The 17,064-nt window shown below is 44.9% G+C and overlaps 1 protein-coding gene across 4 annotated transcripts in view; it reads right to left on the bottom strand.

Moving 5' to 3' along the window:
- The window catches only part of prox1a (prospero homeobox 1a), a 91,500-nt gene that overhangs the window by 23,238 nt on the left and 51,198 nt on the right, over positions 1–17,064 (bottom strand). For all 4 annotated transcript variants that reach the window (XM_039739142.1, XM_039739141.1, XM_039739144.1 and 1 more), the window contains one exon: positions 14,765–14,959. In XM_039739142.1, the coding sequence (XP_039595076.1) occupies positions 14,765–14,959 (195 nt within the window). The remainder of the gene's footprint in view (positions 1–14,764; positions 14,960–17,064) is intronic.

Genomic DNA, 17,064 nt, shown 5'->3' with positions numbered 1-17,064 from the left:
TGGCTTGGTTATTTCTAACCCCTGGTAATAAATATAAGACAACTCTGCCTTCTTTTGAAGGGATTACAGTGTTTTAGACTTCGAGTATTGTCTCCTCTCCTGGTCTCTAACCAATCCATCCATCCATTATCCAACCTGCGATATCCTAACTACAGGGTCATGGGGGTCCGCTGGAGCCAATCCCAGCCAACACAGGGCAAAAGGCAGGAAACAAACCCTGGGCAGGGTGCCAGCCCACCGCAGTCTCTAACCAATTATTTTTAAAATATCAGTGCGGCTTGATGACTTCTTGGAGCACAAAAACGACATCAGAAGGGTGAAAATGGCTCTTGCGGCACAACATGTTCTTGTAAATGACTTGGAGCTGCTTGGCCAGCAGCAGGCCCTTAATCATCAGCAGTAGGCCGTGAAGCTCTTCCAAAACAACTATGGTGGGCTTGCACCTCCTCGGGCAGTTTAATATAAGAGCAGCATGATTTTGCGCAGGCTTGATCGATTCCCTTGATCGACTTGTAAATGAGGCCTTAGAAAAGTCAGAGCGGACAGAAGTGAGGCGTCAAACAATTTTTCTGAAAAATCGATCAGGGCCGAGTCTTATTCTGGAAATCGAAGCACCGCATCTCTGCCTAAAATGGGAGGAGAAGACTGAAAAGCTCAGGCGCCGCCATCATAGAGAGTCTGGCCAGAACTGCAGGGCCTTCAGATTCTAAAGAAGAAGCAACATTATAACTTAATGCCAGCGGGCCGCGTCTGTTTGATTTATTTTTTTTGTGCTGATCTAATGAAAGCTGGAAGCGCCACCTTGCATTTTCTGTCTAGGCAGTGGGCCGCAGCACAGTCGGCAAAAGCTGCATGATGAATGTTCCACGCCTCCAGAGGTTCAAATGCTCCTCTGTGATGTGCAGGAGAGAAGGGAAGACTTGCGCAGTGTCTGGCGTGTGCACTTCAGCTTCAAAAGATGACTTTGTTAATCTCTAAGTTTGTACCGAGAGGTGCACCCGCCTCAGATGTGTAAGATGGATCATCAATGTGGGCGTCCGCCGCTCAGTTCCTAATTGAGATATTTCAAAAAGCAACAAAGGCAAAGTTCTTATTTAAGGCTGCTCTGCCGATTCGATTGAGTGAATCTGAGGACGGGGTCAGTGTAAGCTCTAAAGGGTTATGAAGTCACCTTGTCACCAATTGCATGGCAACTGGCAATTCAGGGGAGAAAGCGGGGGACATCTGGAGTGTCAAGGGAGAGGCATTAAAAAAACAAAATCAAAAAAGAAAGAGAGCCAGACTGACCCAGGCACAAAGTCGGCACAAAGAGCCGAGCAAGAAGCAGCTTGGAGCTGGGCGTTCTTATCTGGCAAAAGAAGGGGCAGGCAGCGAGACTAATGAAGCGTTGGGAATATGGGACGTATGCCAGCACGAGAAAGGAGATGTGCATCAGCTCTGCAGATGTGTCAAGGCCCCCCAGAGCAAAATAATGACATAATCACCAGTGGTGTCACAGACCAGACTGCACACAAGGTGACATGGGGATGGCGGCCCTTCAGCGCGGCCAAGTGCGCAGGCCTTAAACTTCGCAACACGTTTTACTGGGAAAGAATTAAACCGAAAAAGCGTATTTACATCTCGGCCTTCTGCACGGTTTCTTCTGTGCATTTTGCTTAGACAACAAACTCCCTTTCTTGAGATAACCCTGCTCCAATATCACAGTTTCATCTGTGGGAGTGTGGACATTATTATTTTTTTAAGATTTTGTAAATGTGACCGATGACAATAATATTACCACCAACATATAGTATTTATACAGTGCCTTTCCCATCATCTAGCCACTTGAAAAGCATTTGCATCTCATCAACAGAAATTAAAGTACAAAGGCAAATGTAAAATCAGCAGAAGTGAAAGGAACAGACTACCTGGCTAGGTGGACTGATATGAAAGGAGCTATATAGGAGAGACAGATATGATTGGAGCTCAGCGACAGAGATAGACAAGAAAAGGAATAGATCTAGATGTGGCAACTAGACAGACAGATTACACATCCATAGGTGTGTATATACGGTATATATATATATATATATAGAGAGAGAGAGAGATGTGAAAGGCACCATGAAAGTGATAGATAGATAGATAGATAGATAGATAGATAGATAGATAGATAGATAGATAGATAGATAGATAGATAGATAGATAGATAGATAGATAGATAGATAGAGTGAAAGGCGCTATATAATAGATAGATAGATAGATAGATAGATAGATAGATAGATAGATAGATAGATAGATAGATAGATAGATGGATGACTGGGCATCACTGACATCTAGCCCCACCCTAAACATTCAGCTCCGCCCTGTCCAGCAGGCTGCCAGGAGGACGGACTCTGAATGCCACCAATATCACATATTTGCACAGCCACAGTGCCGAGATGTCAGTGCAGGTTCCGGATGAACGTTAAGGTTAGAGTTTGTGGGCTTAGGGCTACACCCTTATTCTTTGTGCCATGAACTTTATGCCTAAAGTAAATTGTTTGGTTCAATATGTTTAGTTACCTGTGGTGAGCTCCCTCTAGTTTTGGGGTTTCTCAAATCACCATGAATATTACGTATGAACCAAGCAGAAACCCACAACCCCCATTAGCTCTCAGCAAAAGCATCTCAAATCAGGACAAACGAACTGAAAGTGGTGGGCACAGACAAGTGACAGGTCAGGTTCCTCCCATCTCTTACGTGGCACTCCGCTCTGGGATCTGAGGTCAATTGCACGCTAAGGCACAATGGCTCTGTGTGGAGTTTGTCTGTTCTCCTTGCGTTAGCAGATGAGTTGAAGGGTGGCCCGTCCTCCTCTCGTTCTTGCGATTTCTTGTGTCTCACAACGGCTCCCTTTTCGAGGAAGGTTGGATGTCGGTGTCCCTCCAGCTGTCTGGGTGTTAAGTGACTTTTGTCAGCTCTTAAGTGAATATGTGCTTGAGGAGGCAGGAGAACAATGAGGCCGTGCTGTAAGCGGAGCCCCGCACAAAGCGATCGCTGGCCCCTTTCACTGCTGCTAATTAAAGATTTATGAGCCGAGCGTACATTTTTTATGAGCAAAAAATTATCATAACAATCCCATCTTCTAAATTATACTTATGGACTTGGGGGGTTTGAGTTGGAAGCAACTGTTGCACACCACTGTTCTATCAGAATAAAAATACAAATGAAAATATGAATGAGTAAATAAATAAATAAGCAACTCCTTAATTCAGTTTGCCACACCCATGCCACTTTATTTCACCTTTTCAAGTGTTAACAAAACTGTTGTCCTCATTAAGGAAATGTGCTTGAGGGTGGCATTAAATACATATCTTGGAGAAGACTATTTTTAAAAGTAGTAAAGCTTGTCTATGCAGCGATACCCTTATCATTCAACAGCAGGGGGCACAACAGGGGTCGTCAGGACCCTGTTTCCAATAACAGAAATGCTGTTTTGAGGTTCCCAGCCACTAGAGGGCAGCATGTTGGACCTTCAGAAGTGTCCTGGAGGCGACAACCAATCTCCTCTTTTCCAGCACATCTCTACATTTTCTGGTGCCTCTAGGGGGAGCTCTGCCCGTACCACACCAAGGACTGAGGATATCACTCAGGCATCCTGGAAGTGCCTACTGTGGGGTAGGATGGGTCACAACATTTGGGTTCCTCCTTCCGCTGATCTGGTGAACTCCAAGTCGGGACGTACAGCAGAAGTTGTACACGGGCTGAATTAGCAGAAAGACGCTCAGAAGTGAGAAGGAAGAAAGGTTTATGATGGTGGCCAAGTGGAGCAGCCACCCCACGGGGCAGTGGGTTTTACGCTCGTATGTTTTGTTCTACTTTTGTTTTTTCCAAATTGAGCTCTTTTACTTGCTGTTACATTGGAGTTTACTTGGGACTGAGGAGGACTTGTGAGTGTTCATCCACGTTCACATTATACTATTTTAGTGATCGGTAAATGATGTGCCTTTTGTGAATCTGCACGACATTCAAACCGTACAAAATGCACTTTGGGCGCATACGGGTAATCAACACAACAAGCCCAATGGAAAGCAACTCTTTTATGTCCACCATGCTGGCATGCGATTTTCTTCTGTGAAGGGTGACCAATCAGGGAATGAGATGTTGCATTGAGCACGCCCCAATCAGGGAGGGGTTACGTAATGAGCACGAACCAATCAGAACACCAATAGAGTCGGGGATTTCAAAGGGCTACACTATCAGCTGCTCACATTGCAATGCCGAGCAGAAGTATAAAACAATGGTGGGGTAGTGTGGACGAAAAGCGAGGACAGAGATTGACGTAGTTGAGTGGACGTAGCCTTAGTTTAAACTGTACAACTGGCAAACCAAACTAATTAAAACACAGCCCTGAACGTTTTACTTTGATTTTACCTTCACTTTGTTCTAATTCTCCTCATCCTCCAAATATACAAACTTTGAAGGATGGCACATGGAGGACCATTTGATGAAGGGAGTCCCCAAAACACCTTGGGATGAGAGTGAAGTGGGAGCCGAAGCAAACTAACGTATCATTCGGAAAAGGAAATGACGACATCGGCGATGCCAAAGATAGGAGTCTTTTACGGGGTCCGATAATTAAGGGGGAGTGGGGGGAGGGGCAGCGAGGAAAGAGTGGTGCACAGTGGACGCTAGAGACCCATTGGACTATTGAGGAGGTCCCGTTATTAGCCCCGCCCCCAGGTCCCACCTCCTCTGGCGATGGGCTATAAAATCTGGCGGTGTTTTAATGGTTTCATTTGTAGTTGATTTTTAACAGGATTTTAGCAGAGGTGGTGGTTTAACCACAGAGGAATGGCTGGCATGTGACTACGTGTGACCTCAGGGACACGAAAAGTACCGAGAGACAGCCAGGCGGCCTGGAGAGCTGCAGATGAACGGCCGAGGTGGCAGACTGTTGAGGATGTCCAGATAAAGAAAGGAAATCTATCTATCTATCTATCTATTATATAGTGCCTTTAACATCTATCTATCTATCTATCTATCTATCTATCTATCTATCTATCTATCTATCTATCTATCTATCTATCTATTATATAGTGCCTTTAACATCTATCTATCTATCTATCTATCTATCTATCTATCTATCTATCTAATCCTGCCTACTACACTATCTATCTATCTATCTGCCACCCAAGGACACAGGCTGGTTTAAAAGGCGTAATTATTTATTGGTTTAATGAATGCAATGTTGTGCCTTTGGACAATTTTTATTCTCTGTGTCACCTCTCTTGCTCCGGTCCATGACTACAGATGTTCCAACTGAAGGTGGTGCCAACGGCTGGGGGCATCACAGTGCTCATCGGTCTTGGAAGAACACTCTGCTCTTTTGTCATATTTTTATCATTCCACCTTTGGCTGATCAGGATTCTCCATCCTGGAACCCCAAGCTCTTTGTATGTCTGTCTTGTCTTATTATCTGACAATGCAGACTTTCTTTCTCTTTTTCACTCTCTTTTTCTCTCTGGTTGGCCATTTGCCCTGCAGACCTTTTCACTTCCTTATGCCCTTCTTAAACCAAGCTCTCCTTTGATAGGACAGTTTGGAAAAGACAAAAAAGCCGGAAAAAGATGTGGTGCTGGAGAAGGTGATCACTGGTTTAGTTGGCCAGATGTATCAGGCGGAAAAAAAAAAGAAACAAAACACCAATTACGGCTTCAAATTCCACTCAGGTGTCCTTAAATACAGCGGATTTGCAGCTGAATCACACAGACTTGTGAAAGGATTTGAACAGAAAGCCCAAATTAGCCGTCAAAGAGGCGTCACTTCCACAGCCGAACCTGGCGCATCAGCAGTCACGCTGGCCACGTCACCGAGCCCTCACTACTCACGTACACACACAGCAGACCACCTCGACGTAGCACAGCCCTGACACCGCTGACCTTACTTACACGCACAGCAGGGATCGGCTTATGATACAGTATATAGATTAGTACACATTAATGGCATTCTCATTCCCACAACTCCATAAAGCACAATTTGACCATTGACCTTTTATGGAGCTTTTAGTCTTGACGCTCCTCGTTATTTCACTGGAGTTCATTTAATTACACGTGAGTAGAGGGGGATTTAATCAGCGTGAGCGTATGACCCGCACTCACTAGGAACTCCTCGTCCCTGGCCCCCTCATAATCAACAGCTTCCTCGTATCTCTCGGCGCCGGGTAGCCACATGTTGATCCGTTCAGTGTGGTGCCCATGCTGCCTTGGACATCTAAGGCCATCGCAGACCTTTAACTGGTCGATTTCACATTTCACTTCCACGCAATATGCCCCTGGGAATTATGTTTCTGCTGCAGGATTAGACTGCGTGTAAGCGAAATGAGCGACACTTTTATAAGAGCGGAGAAGCAAATCCGCAGGGAGCGATGATCTACTGCATTTACATTTGCGTTTATTTGCTTAGTTTTATCCCAAAAATGCGAACATAACTGAGTAAACCTCAGTCTGGGGACCGTTGTGAAACATGAAGAAAGGAGTGAGGACACCACAGGGTGGTCTCTTGATGCAAACAGTCTGACTTTGGCCAAGACAAACAGCACACAAAACTATGAAAACGTTCCCAAAAATATCCGCATACAAAACACCCGATCTGGGGGGGTAACGTGCCCACCTGATAACACTGGTGTGTGTGCGTGTGTGTGTGTGCATACATGATTGGCTGTCTTATGCCAACATCAATTCATCGAATTGTTACGACATCCAACAAACTCACATCCGTTGTACCAGAAAGGGATACCAAAAGCCGACAGACGCGTTCAATTTGAGTTCAGTCAACTCGAGGTAGTCGTGTAAAGGACACAGTTGTCTGCCCGGGGATTATAACGATGACAAGAGATGACAAGATAGCCAGAAAACACGGCGAGGATAAAGAAAGAAGTCCGAGCGGAGAGGGCAACCAAAACAGCAAAAGGCCCAACGAACACACGAGTCAAAGTCAAGACCACAATCCTAACGCCGGAGCCAACTTAGATCTGTGAGTGATGCTGACGGACATAAAGGCACACATAACTTATTCATAGAAAATGAAGGCAGCATTTGATTCTCCATAGTTCAAATCCGAAATTAAATTAAACAGAACAGTAAAAGTCGATTGACTTCATGAGGGTAGAAGTACGTAATGAATAACAGTGAGTGGTTAGAATCCATGGGCAAGACAAAAAAACGAGAAAGGCGTCGTAAACAGAACACAAATCATCACGCCAGGGCCTACTTGAAAGTAAAGTTAACCATCACGATGAAGATGAAAGTGTGATCACTGCATTGTGACAGTATAACGTCCATCACGAGGGACGCTTTATATTTTCGTTGGAAACGGTGAAGGCGGGAGGGAGGAGTAAATGATCGTGTCTGAGTGTGTCATGTGGCTGGGAAAATTGCATCGCAGAGGTGACTATGTAGAAAAGTGATTTGTTTTTGAAATTCTTCATGAATGCTGAGTCCTAAAAAGTGCGGAAACTTTTTGAACGTCCCTTGTACATTACCCGTGTGACAGTCGAAGTCAAGAGACCTTCAAAACAGTGCTGCCTAAACAAGGAAAACCAAAGGCCGTGTCACGTTGGATGGCGTTTCTCAGTTGTAGCCTTCATTTACGTAATCTCAGCAAGTCGGAGGCCGTCAGGGCTGCGATTCCGAAAAAGGACATTCGCCTAATCTGAAGTACCTGGGGACTCCATCTTCTCCAGGTTTGATTTTGCCCTTAGCTGTAAGTGGGGTCCTCTGTGTGCGCGAGAGCTGACAACCAAAGAAAGCTCATCCAGACGTACATGGCATAGAATGCATGCAAGCGACGAGGGCGAAGGAGCGCACGTGTGTAAGGTCTTACAGGCAGAAGGGACATTTGTCTGCCTGGTGTCTCGCGGTTCACATTCTATCACAGAATGGAGGAAGGAAAACAAAGGCAGAGATTGCGGCTAAGCGACTAACCCTTCGTACAGCAGCAGCTCCGTCAGGCGCACTATTGGTTAGCAATAAAAACAGAGGTGGGCATGAGTGTGCTGGGAAGTTGGCACGCAGTTGCATAATTGGACATGCCCAGTGACTTTTCAGTCATGGAAATTAATGAGGCCTAGCGACGAGACTGCAGTTGGCAAACCCAATGTACGCTGCGACAAGAAGTCACGTAAATCAGTTTAAGGCGTCAGTGGAAAGCAACTTTTAAATTTCAATGGAAAATGTGAAAATATTAGAAATGGATTCTTCATGATTAAAATCTTCAAAAAAAAAGACAAAAGTATTTGTGTAAAGAAACATGAATACAACAGGAGGCCGTCTGGTCAATTTGTTGCTTGTTTGCTTAGCTAACACCTCGGCTGTTCCAGTGTCTCATCGCCATACTTTGTGAAAGTTGATTCACACACACACACAGATAGACACTGCGCTCACACACACACACACACACACACACTCTTGACTGCCTGCCCCCACAATAAAGACAGTCACCGATAAGGTCAGACATACGATACTCAAGACACAAATGCAGGAGCCCCTCAAGTCAAAGGACCCCTCTGTATTTCAGCTGCCCTGCCACCGTCTTTCAAAGCCTCGGCGTTGAAGTGAATTTCTTTTAAAAGTTCTTTTTCTTTTTCTTTTTTCTGCTGGGGTGGAATGCTAAGAGAAGAGAACCTTGACAGAAGAGCCTTGAACTGTTTTCTGATGGAAAGATGAGACCCTCTCCCATGGCTGCCATAAAATGCATTTCTCCCCCCCAAGGCTCTTGTGAACTTTGAAAGGTGCCACATTATCACTGATGAAAGGCGAGTCTAATGAGGCGGCGGGCGCGTCTTGATTCATCTTTATAAAGAACAATGCAGCGAGGTTGAGGGGGGGCAGATGTACAGTATGTGTGTTGTATGTGCTGCCTGTCTAGCAAGGGACAGAAGGGACACAAGTATGGCACTGCGCTGAGAGACAAATCTCAGGGGTCTCCATTGTGAGACCAGAACACTGAGCAGACAGAAGACAAGAGCCCCTTGCAGGACAGAATGAACCAAGCATTCCATCCATCCATTATCAGACCTACTCAACCCACACTGGGTCTGTGGTGGGCAGAGTACAGGAGCAGTGGGTACTGGCAGGAAACAACACCTCATTCGATTAGTATAAAGTGGTCTTAAAAAAGAGTGAACTCAGATTTGGGTGACTATTGGGACCTCAAAAGGGTCCCATCGTTCCATGGGGCTTTCTAACAAGAAGAGAAACCTGTAACTGGCCAGTACGGATGATTATCCCAACTGCCCTCTTCTACCACCCCACGGTGGGCACCCTCCTAATTACCCAAACCAGCTTTCTTTGGTCTCACTTTCTGACTCCAGACTTGGCTTCTCTTAAGCACCAGCAACACTCCACATGGCATACTTCAGGGTTCAGGAACGTCCCCACCCATCACAAACTGCATCTGCTGCCCCACAGACTCAGCTTCTTCAAGCACTTTCTGGACTGCTTGAGCCCTGTAACTGGCAGCAGGGTCTCGACTATTCTATGCCATTTCTCAGTCCTGCCTCTTATTGGCATTGAGGAATTCCTGCCAGATCCCACAGCCACCTGTGAAGAGTTGATTTCTGCGGGGGCCGGTGATACTGCCGACTAGCCCTAACCCTGTCTACTTAAACATAGAGGAGTTCTCCATTGTGGGGGTCTTCTGTTGTTACTATAAATTGAGTCCTTCAGGAAGAACATGGGGACATAGATGAAAAAGTGAGGGTACATTCTGCACAAACATTAGAAGGGCACACGCACACGGAGGACATGACCAAGTGGTGTGGTAGACAGGAGGACTTTAGGGACCTTCAGATCTCAACTTGACGTTATTTTGGAAAATCTCGTTGAATACGATGAACAAGTTTGTTGGGCTGAATGGCCTGTTCTTGTCGTAATTGTTCCAATGTTCACATTTTCTAGTGGAAAATAAGGAGAAGGTGTGGTGAGAAGTACAAGAATAGAAACCATGCACTGCAAAGCCATGAAATATTAGATCCAGGGCTTCTGATTTGCCCTTCTAACGCTCAACTGATTCTTTTGCTCTTTCCAGTTATGTCCCCCTTTTTGACAGCTCCATTTCCAGGCCCATTATATTCTTTATCTTCCTGGGCTGACAGCTCAATGCAATTCTAAATCATTTTAAGGAGTCACGGCCTCTGCCCGTTCACTTTGATCTGAATTTTGGTTCATCTATCGGGCTTTTGCATCTTCGGCTCCGATAACCTTTTGGTTCTTCACCTCGGCTCATTTCATGATTAACTCTCGTCTCCCAGTGTCTCGCTGCCTTTTCTGGGTGATCCTGCCTGATCTAAGCATTGCAGGATGGCTCCTCTCCAGGGTAGGACCCGGCTGTAAAACGAGCGACTGGAAGGACTTTCACTCCAATAAAAAACGAGCGATGTGACACCGTGAAGATATTTCTGGAGAAGGAAAGGCACAGGCCGTTACTCGATAATCTTACGGTTCTCCGCTATCACTTTGCGTCTCTCAGCTGTTCGTTCCTCTCAGGACAGTGCATCGGAGTGCTCGAGTAATTACACTCAAAGAAAACCCAAAATAGAGCCCGAAAGGGAAAGCGCTGGACCGACGTAACAAAGGTAATTAATGAAGGGGCTGTAATTACAGCTCCAGCTGATTTCACTACAAGGACCGCAACAATTATGTCATTAAAAGTTAGGAGAGGGGGGAAAATTAAAAGTGGGGGCAGCCAAAGGAAGGAAAAAGAGCAACAAAGAAATCTCAAAGGAAAAGCAAGCAAATTACCGAAGCACAATGACAGGCCAGATTAACATCAAAAGATCAGCAAAACAGAGGACATATTCATTCATGAGACGCACAACCAAGGTGGAAAGAACTTTGATGATGCTAAATCTGGCAAAAGCACAATTTGCTGAATCGGCTTGGGTTCCAGTTTCATGCTTCTGGGTAAGCAGTGCTTGATAGGTAGAGGCAGGGAGAGACTTGGGGCTGCTCAGCAGGACTGAACAAAGCAACGGAAATTCAGAAAAACTAAAGGGGCTGAAAAGGACAGGCCAAGACAAAGAGCCACCGAGACAAACGGGTTGGGTTGGCAAATTTGCATTGCTGAACGTCTTTTGTGCGCGGCTTGTAATCGTCTCCAAGATCTACCTGTTCAGGTGACATCACAGCTCACTTAGAGGCCAAATATGCAAAAGACTCCACCTTAACTCTCTTCTCGGCCAACAAAAGTCTTATTCAGGATCTTTTTTTCTTTTCGGTTTGCAAATCCAAAATTTAGATATGCAAATAAGAGTACATCTTTGCAGATCACATCTGGTAGCCTGCTAATCATGCTGATAACACGGGGTCTGCTCTCTAACTGCAAGTACTTTGGGGTCATTATCTTATACACCTACGCCATGTAGGTGTGTTAGTGGGTCTTGTGAGGGACTGGCAGTCTGTCCAGGCTGAGTTCCTACTTTGTGCCCATTACAGCCAGAGCAGGACCCCCGGGACTGTTAAGTTGCCTCCTTAGCATTATGTTTAACCTCAAAAAATGAGCCAGAAATATTCATCAGCAGTGTTATTACATATAAGAAAATCATCATTATGATACCGTAGGACAGGTGTGCCCAGTGTCCACTGCTGCTCTCATGCAGATTCAGGGCACGTCCTTCGAGTGACATGTTTTGAGATGGTCACCAGCGCACAGCCCGGCGTCACAATCAGGACAACAGAAGTGTTTCTTTGCTCAGTTTTCAGATATGTTCTGTCACTTGAGTGTGAGAGGGTAGAATGTCAGTTCCTGATCCGCACAATCGTCGCCACCTTTTGTGGTATTGCAGGGTACCGCAGTGCCAGGCTTAGTGACTTCCGTGATTCCGCATTGTCACCAGCCATGCCACCTGCACTTGAAGCGAAGCAGTACTGGGATGGGAGACCACCTCGGGAAAAGCTGGTGTTGCTGCTGGAAGAGGTGTTGGAGAAGGCGGCAAGGGGGTTACCCACGGCTCATCCTGTGGTCTGTGTGTGGATCCCAGTGCCCCAGTGCTGTGACAGATACACTGATGTAAAAACGATGCTGTCCTTCAGATGAGATGAAAAACCGAGGTCCAGACCCACAGTGGTCATTCAAGATCCCCAGGGAGGTACACTGATGCCCAGGTTAAAATCTGGCCTGGTCATTCTGGTCTCCCTCTCTGTCTCTCTCACCAATTCACCACCTAACAGCTAATGTGTAGTGAGCCTACTGGCACAAGAATGGCTGCTGTCACATCATCCAGGAGGGTGCTACATATTAGTGGTGGTGGAAGTGGTTCAACTCTGTCTATGTAAAGGGCTTTGAGCAGTGAGAGACAGCACTATATAAATGTTATTATTATTATTATTATTTTTATTATTATTATTATTATTCCCCTGATACTAACATTGCTGCATTGTGAACAGTACTTAGCGGCCTAATGCCATTCTTGCTCTTTCTCTTGAATGCAACCATTTTGCATTTTTGATATGACACCCTGCTGAAGTATTAAATGACTGAAGTCACAAGGCACATCATGGTGGTTCGTTCATATAAAGCCTTATGCATCAGTTCCACTATCCGCGTCAAGGTCTGATGACCAGTTCACATTGTCATCACTGTCGCTTGATTCAACTAATGGCTCAGTTTCAGTTTCTTCTAAAACTGGCATTACAGCTTTCCATTTCCACTTTATTGTGTGTTTTGGCTGAAGGCTTCGCCCGACTCATGAATATTGATGAGTTACCACAAAGTGGTACACGTGATTTTTTTGCAGTATGATGTTATTTTATCCACTAGTTGGTGACAGAATACTGTCTTGAGTGTTACTCAGATGTAACACTTTACATTGGATCATAGTAGCTTATCCTGAGACACACTCGGGCTTAACCATTGTTACATAGCATTCCAAGATTGAAAGATGCTCAGGGTTAACACCAAGAAGGTGACAATGTGAGCCCTGAGCCACTTGTGGTTCCTGGCCACTTCTACGTGTTGTGTTCCCACTACATGATAGGAACTTTAACTTGAAACAAATATGTAACATGCAAGGAAGAGGGATGCAGTGTGAGGGGTGGCGCAAACTGCACAAACGCTTAATAAATTATAGTAACCAGTAACTCCGAATCTAACGATAAGGAAAATGCTAAAGGTTATTTGTTTGTGAGTCCAAATCTTGGATGGCCAGGAAGTATAAGACACCAACCTTTATGCCGTCATGGCAATGACCTCACGGGTCACACACTCCCAGTCACTGAGCCTTGCCGTGGCATAGCAAGCGTCAACAGAACAATAACAAATAGCCCTGCAGGAGGACGTGATTCAAATTCAACACTGCTAGCATAATAAACAACAATTATCAACAGATCTCCTGGCCTAAGAAATAACCCCATGAGTTATAAGTAAATAATATCTAAGGGCCAAAGAACAGAAGAAAACATAACAAACATAAGTCCGATCACGACAAACAAAAGACAGAAGTCAGAATACACAACAAGGAGTCCATATACTGAGAAGCGTTCACTGAAACTGTTTTCAGAGGGATATCCGCAATCTTGGACGCTACAATGAATACAATGCAGGCTTTTAAAGAGCATTACGCGTGTGACATTAGGCAGGAAAATCTCTGGGGACACGTCTCTGATGTCTGATTACTGACCACTAAGGGCCGAACCACAAATTGATAACATCCAAGGAAAAAACATAATGGCGTCGCCGAAAATACAAAACATCACGTTAAACTAAAGGAACTTATTGTAGACAAATGTTACAAAGAAAACAATAATACAATCAGAATCCTCCAAAAATCCACTAAAAAGTTTATCTGAGACAAAATAAATGTTTAAATTCTAATACTTCACATCAGCATGTTTGCTCGGTAAAACATGTCGAATGGTCTCCACTTGTAAGGAGAAGCTCATTTCTGTTTTCGAGATTCTTTTGCACAATTTGACTTAAAAGCAACAAAATGTCCATTTGGCTGAATTCCCCCATAATTAAACGTGGGCAGACAAGGTGGATTAGTGGCCAGTAAAGCTGTCTTAGGGCTCTTTTGAGACAATACGCCCAACAGAACAACAAGAAGAAGGTGACATGAGGACAAAGAGAAGGGAAGAGATTAGACAGTGAAAAGTGAAGGCCAAAATCCAGAATTATCAAAAACCAAAAACGTCAACCAGAATTCAAAGTCAAAAGAACAAAGCAAAGTCAGCTCGGCCTTCTCAGACCCACGTAATCCAAGCCAGGACTGTGGCGGCTGAAGCCCATCTCGGGGTCCACTCATGTGCTCAAACGTCAGCCTAATCGTACTTGGCAATGTGAGAGGAAAACCCATAAAAATGAGGGGTGAATGTGCAAACTCCACACAGACCGTTCATAACATCAATTAATCAAGTAAAAAAAAAAAAAAAGATGTCAGGCATTTGCAGCGAGATGTTTGTCCAAGCATGTGTGCTGATCAGAAATTCAAAGGTAATTAAGGGTGAAATGCGACTCTCCCCCATATACTATGCGCACGCTAGTGGACTGGCGTCACATTCTTATCCCATTTTGTAATTGATATTTGACCCCTTTGGAGGGAGTATTTACTGTCATACAGAGGAGAGCACAATTCTAGTTCATCGTGGTGCTAGAGTGTGGTGACGTGTTGCACGTCGGCCAGACATACGAGTAAGAGCTTCACTTGCACTCTGTACACATGACAATGTGACTGCTCTATTCACACACGTTATTTTAACGTTATCACCGAGCTCGATTCCAATTACCAATAGACCAGTGAAGTTCCTACCTCAAAGTCGTTCGCCTTGTTGTAGTGCATATTGAGGGCGCGGTACAACTCGCAGTCCCGGGTGACATTCAGTTCATCAGTCCCTGTGATGCCATCATTAATGGCTTGCCTCGCAAACTTCTCCATTTGAATGTAGTAGAATTCTCGGAAGTTGCTGAACCACTTGATGAGTTGTGAGGTGATGCATCGGTTGAACTGTTGGGAAAGAAGAGAGAAATATTTCATTAAATATTCACGACGGACAATTAAGGTGACAGATGTAAATGTCCAAATGGAAATCTGGGGGCATTCCTCCCAAAATACACAGCCCATGGCTTTCGTATTAAACATCTGAAAACCATGGATCTCTCGAACATCTAAAAAACGTTTCTACCGTAACTCCTTCTGATAACCTTCAAGTGATATGACTGGTGCACACCTGGTGACAAAACTGTTTCTTGTGCTGGAAACAAGGTGACAAAGCGGGAGACAAGAGAGCTTCTCAGCACGCTCACTGTTGTCACAAGGGTTCAAGAATGGAAATTACAATTAACGCAAGAATAAAGGTCAGCTGCTTCACACAAACACGCGGCACCCGGGGTCAGTTTTCTTATTTTGTTTCAGTATTCCACGTTGGTTTACATTTTGCCCCTTTGGTTAGCAGTTTTCTAGTTTTGTCCAATTTCCATGGATTTCTCAACCTTGATTTTCCTGATCTCGGCTATTGCTACCTCAGATTCCTGTGATTGAAGAGAGTGAGCGGGAGCGAGCCATCACCTTAAGGAAGAAGCGCGATTAAGAACAAATTTTAAAAAATGAGTAGGAAGGAAAGAAGGCAACCACCATGGCTGTCTCAAACCAAGGCTGCCCACCACAGCAGTTCCTTTCTTTATTTCTGGATGGAGCTTTCGCTCAGGATATTCATCTATCAGAATGACAAACCCTTGAATGAAGCGCTGCGAGCGAAAACAACGCACATCCTCAGCCTTATGAGCCTGCACCAGACAGTCATATGATCCACTGGTTCTGCCAGGATCCATCTGAGGCTTGTAATTTATTAATTGAACTTCTCCCCTTCAGAATAGCCAGCAGACCAACATACACATATTATAATGAGTAGTGTGGACATAGGGTACAAACACAAGGCGTCAGGCCCAAATTAAGCTTAATGCTGGTGTAGCAAAAGACAACAAATGACTACTTGAATACTTCTGATATACGGAGCAACTCAGCAAGAAAGGAAACTAAGCCGGCATGTTGTGCGGGTGGGTCTTCTTCAAAATGGATCACATGCCTGATGATCGCAACTGGGATAACTCGTCATGGACTTCAAATCCCATACGTTTATACATTTTTATTGCTGAAAAAGCCTTGGATGATACGCTCCAGACCTCAGTGTCCTTAACCCTCCAGTTAGCTTCCACGCACGGCCGACTCCATTTCTTCATATCATTGAAGAACGTCGTCCGTGGTTGCTCTCTCTGTATCAGTTTTGGGTTTACTTTTCTCAGTTAACTTTCTCCCCCCTTAAGGCATCTGAAACATTTCTTTTTAAGGACTGCTTTGGTCTTCAATCGCGTTCAATTTTCAATGATTTTCGTTTCGTTTCCATCCATGTTAATTTTACGAAAAACTCTTGATGCAATCAGACCAGTTAGCTCAGCTCCGCACACCTCGACAATTAGGACTGACTTACAAGAGAGCTCCTTACCTGAAGGGTATGAAGGGTAGGTACCCACTTTGGATGTCACCAACACAAAGCGGGCACCCTGTTACTACCATATGCAAAAGTGACGCCGCCAGACTTTCACACTTCATCTTGAAACTTACAGTGCCTAAAACGTAGAAGGCATCTTCTGTAAATAGTCCATGAATCAATGAAGAGACCACCAGGGTGATGGCAGCAGAACCTGCAGTAAGCACCAGTCCACATGCACGTGAAACACATTTCACTGGAGCAACAATAGCTGCCCAGCTTCAGACTCACATTTTCAGGGTGTGTCAGATGGCTTGTGGATTGTCCACAGCATAGCAAAGGTGTGCAAATCCGGCTTCATTCTCAGTGCCTTCACAAAAACTGATTTGAAGAATGTCCAGGGGTCACATACAGTAACGACCTGTAGGCCAATGTGTTTTGGGTTCACTCCATCTTTTCTGGTTTAAAAACTTAAAAAAAAATCCCACTCACGCTACTCCATCAAAGAAAGTTTACACCGCGTGACCTGCTAGTCTGGTCCAAGGCGCAGACATCCATCCATTATCTAACCTGCTATATCCTAACTACAGGGTCACGGGGGTCTGCTGGAGCCAATCTCAGCCAA

The sequence above is a fragment of the Polypterus senegalus genome, chromosome 16, assembly GCF_016835505.1.
Source record: "Polypterus senegalus isolate Bchr_013 chromosome 16, ASM1683550v1, whole genome shotgun sequence".
NCBI classification, from domain to species: domain Eukaryota; kingdom Metazoa; phylum Chordata; class Cladistia; order Polypteriformes; family Polypteridae; genus Polypterus; species Polypterus senegalus.
This window is presented reverse-complemented; position numbering and strand designations above follow the sequence as displayed.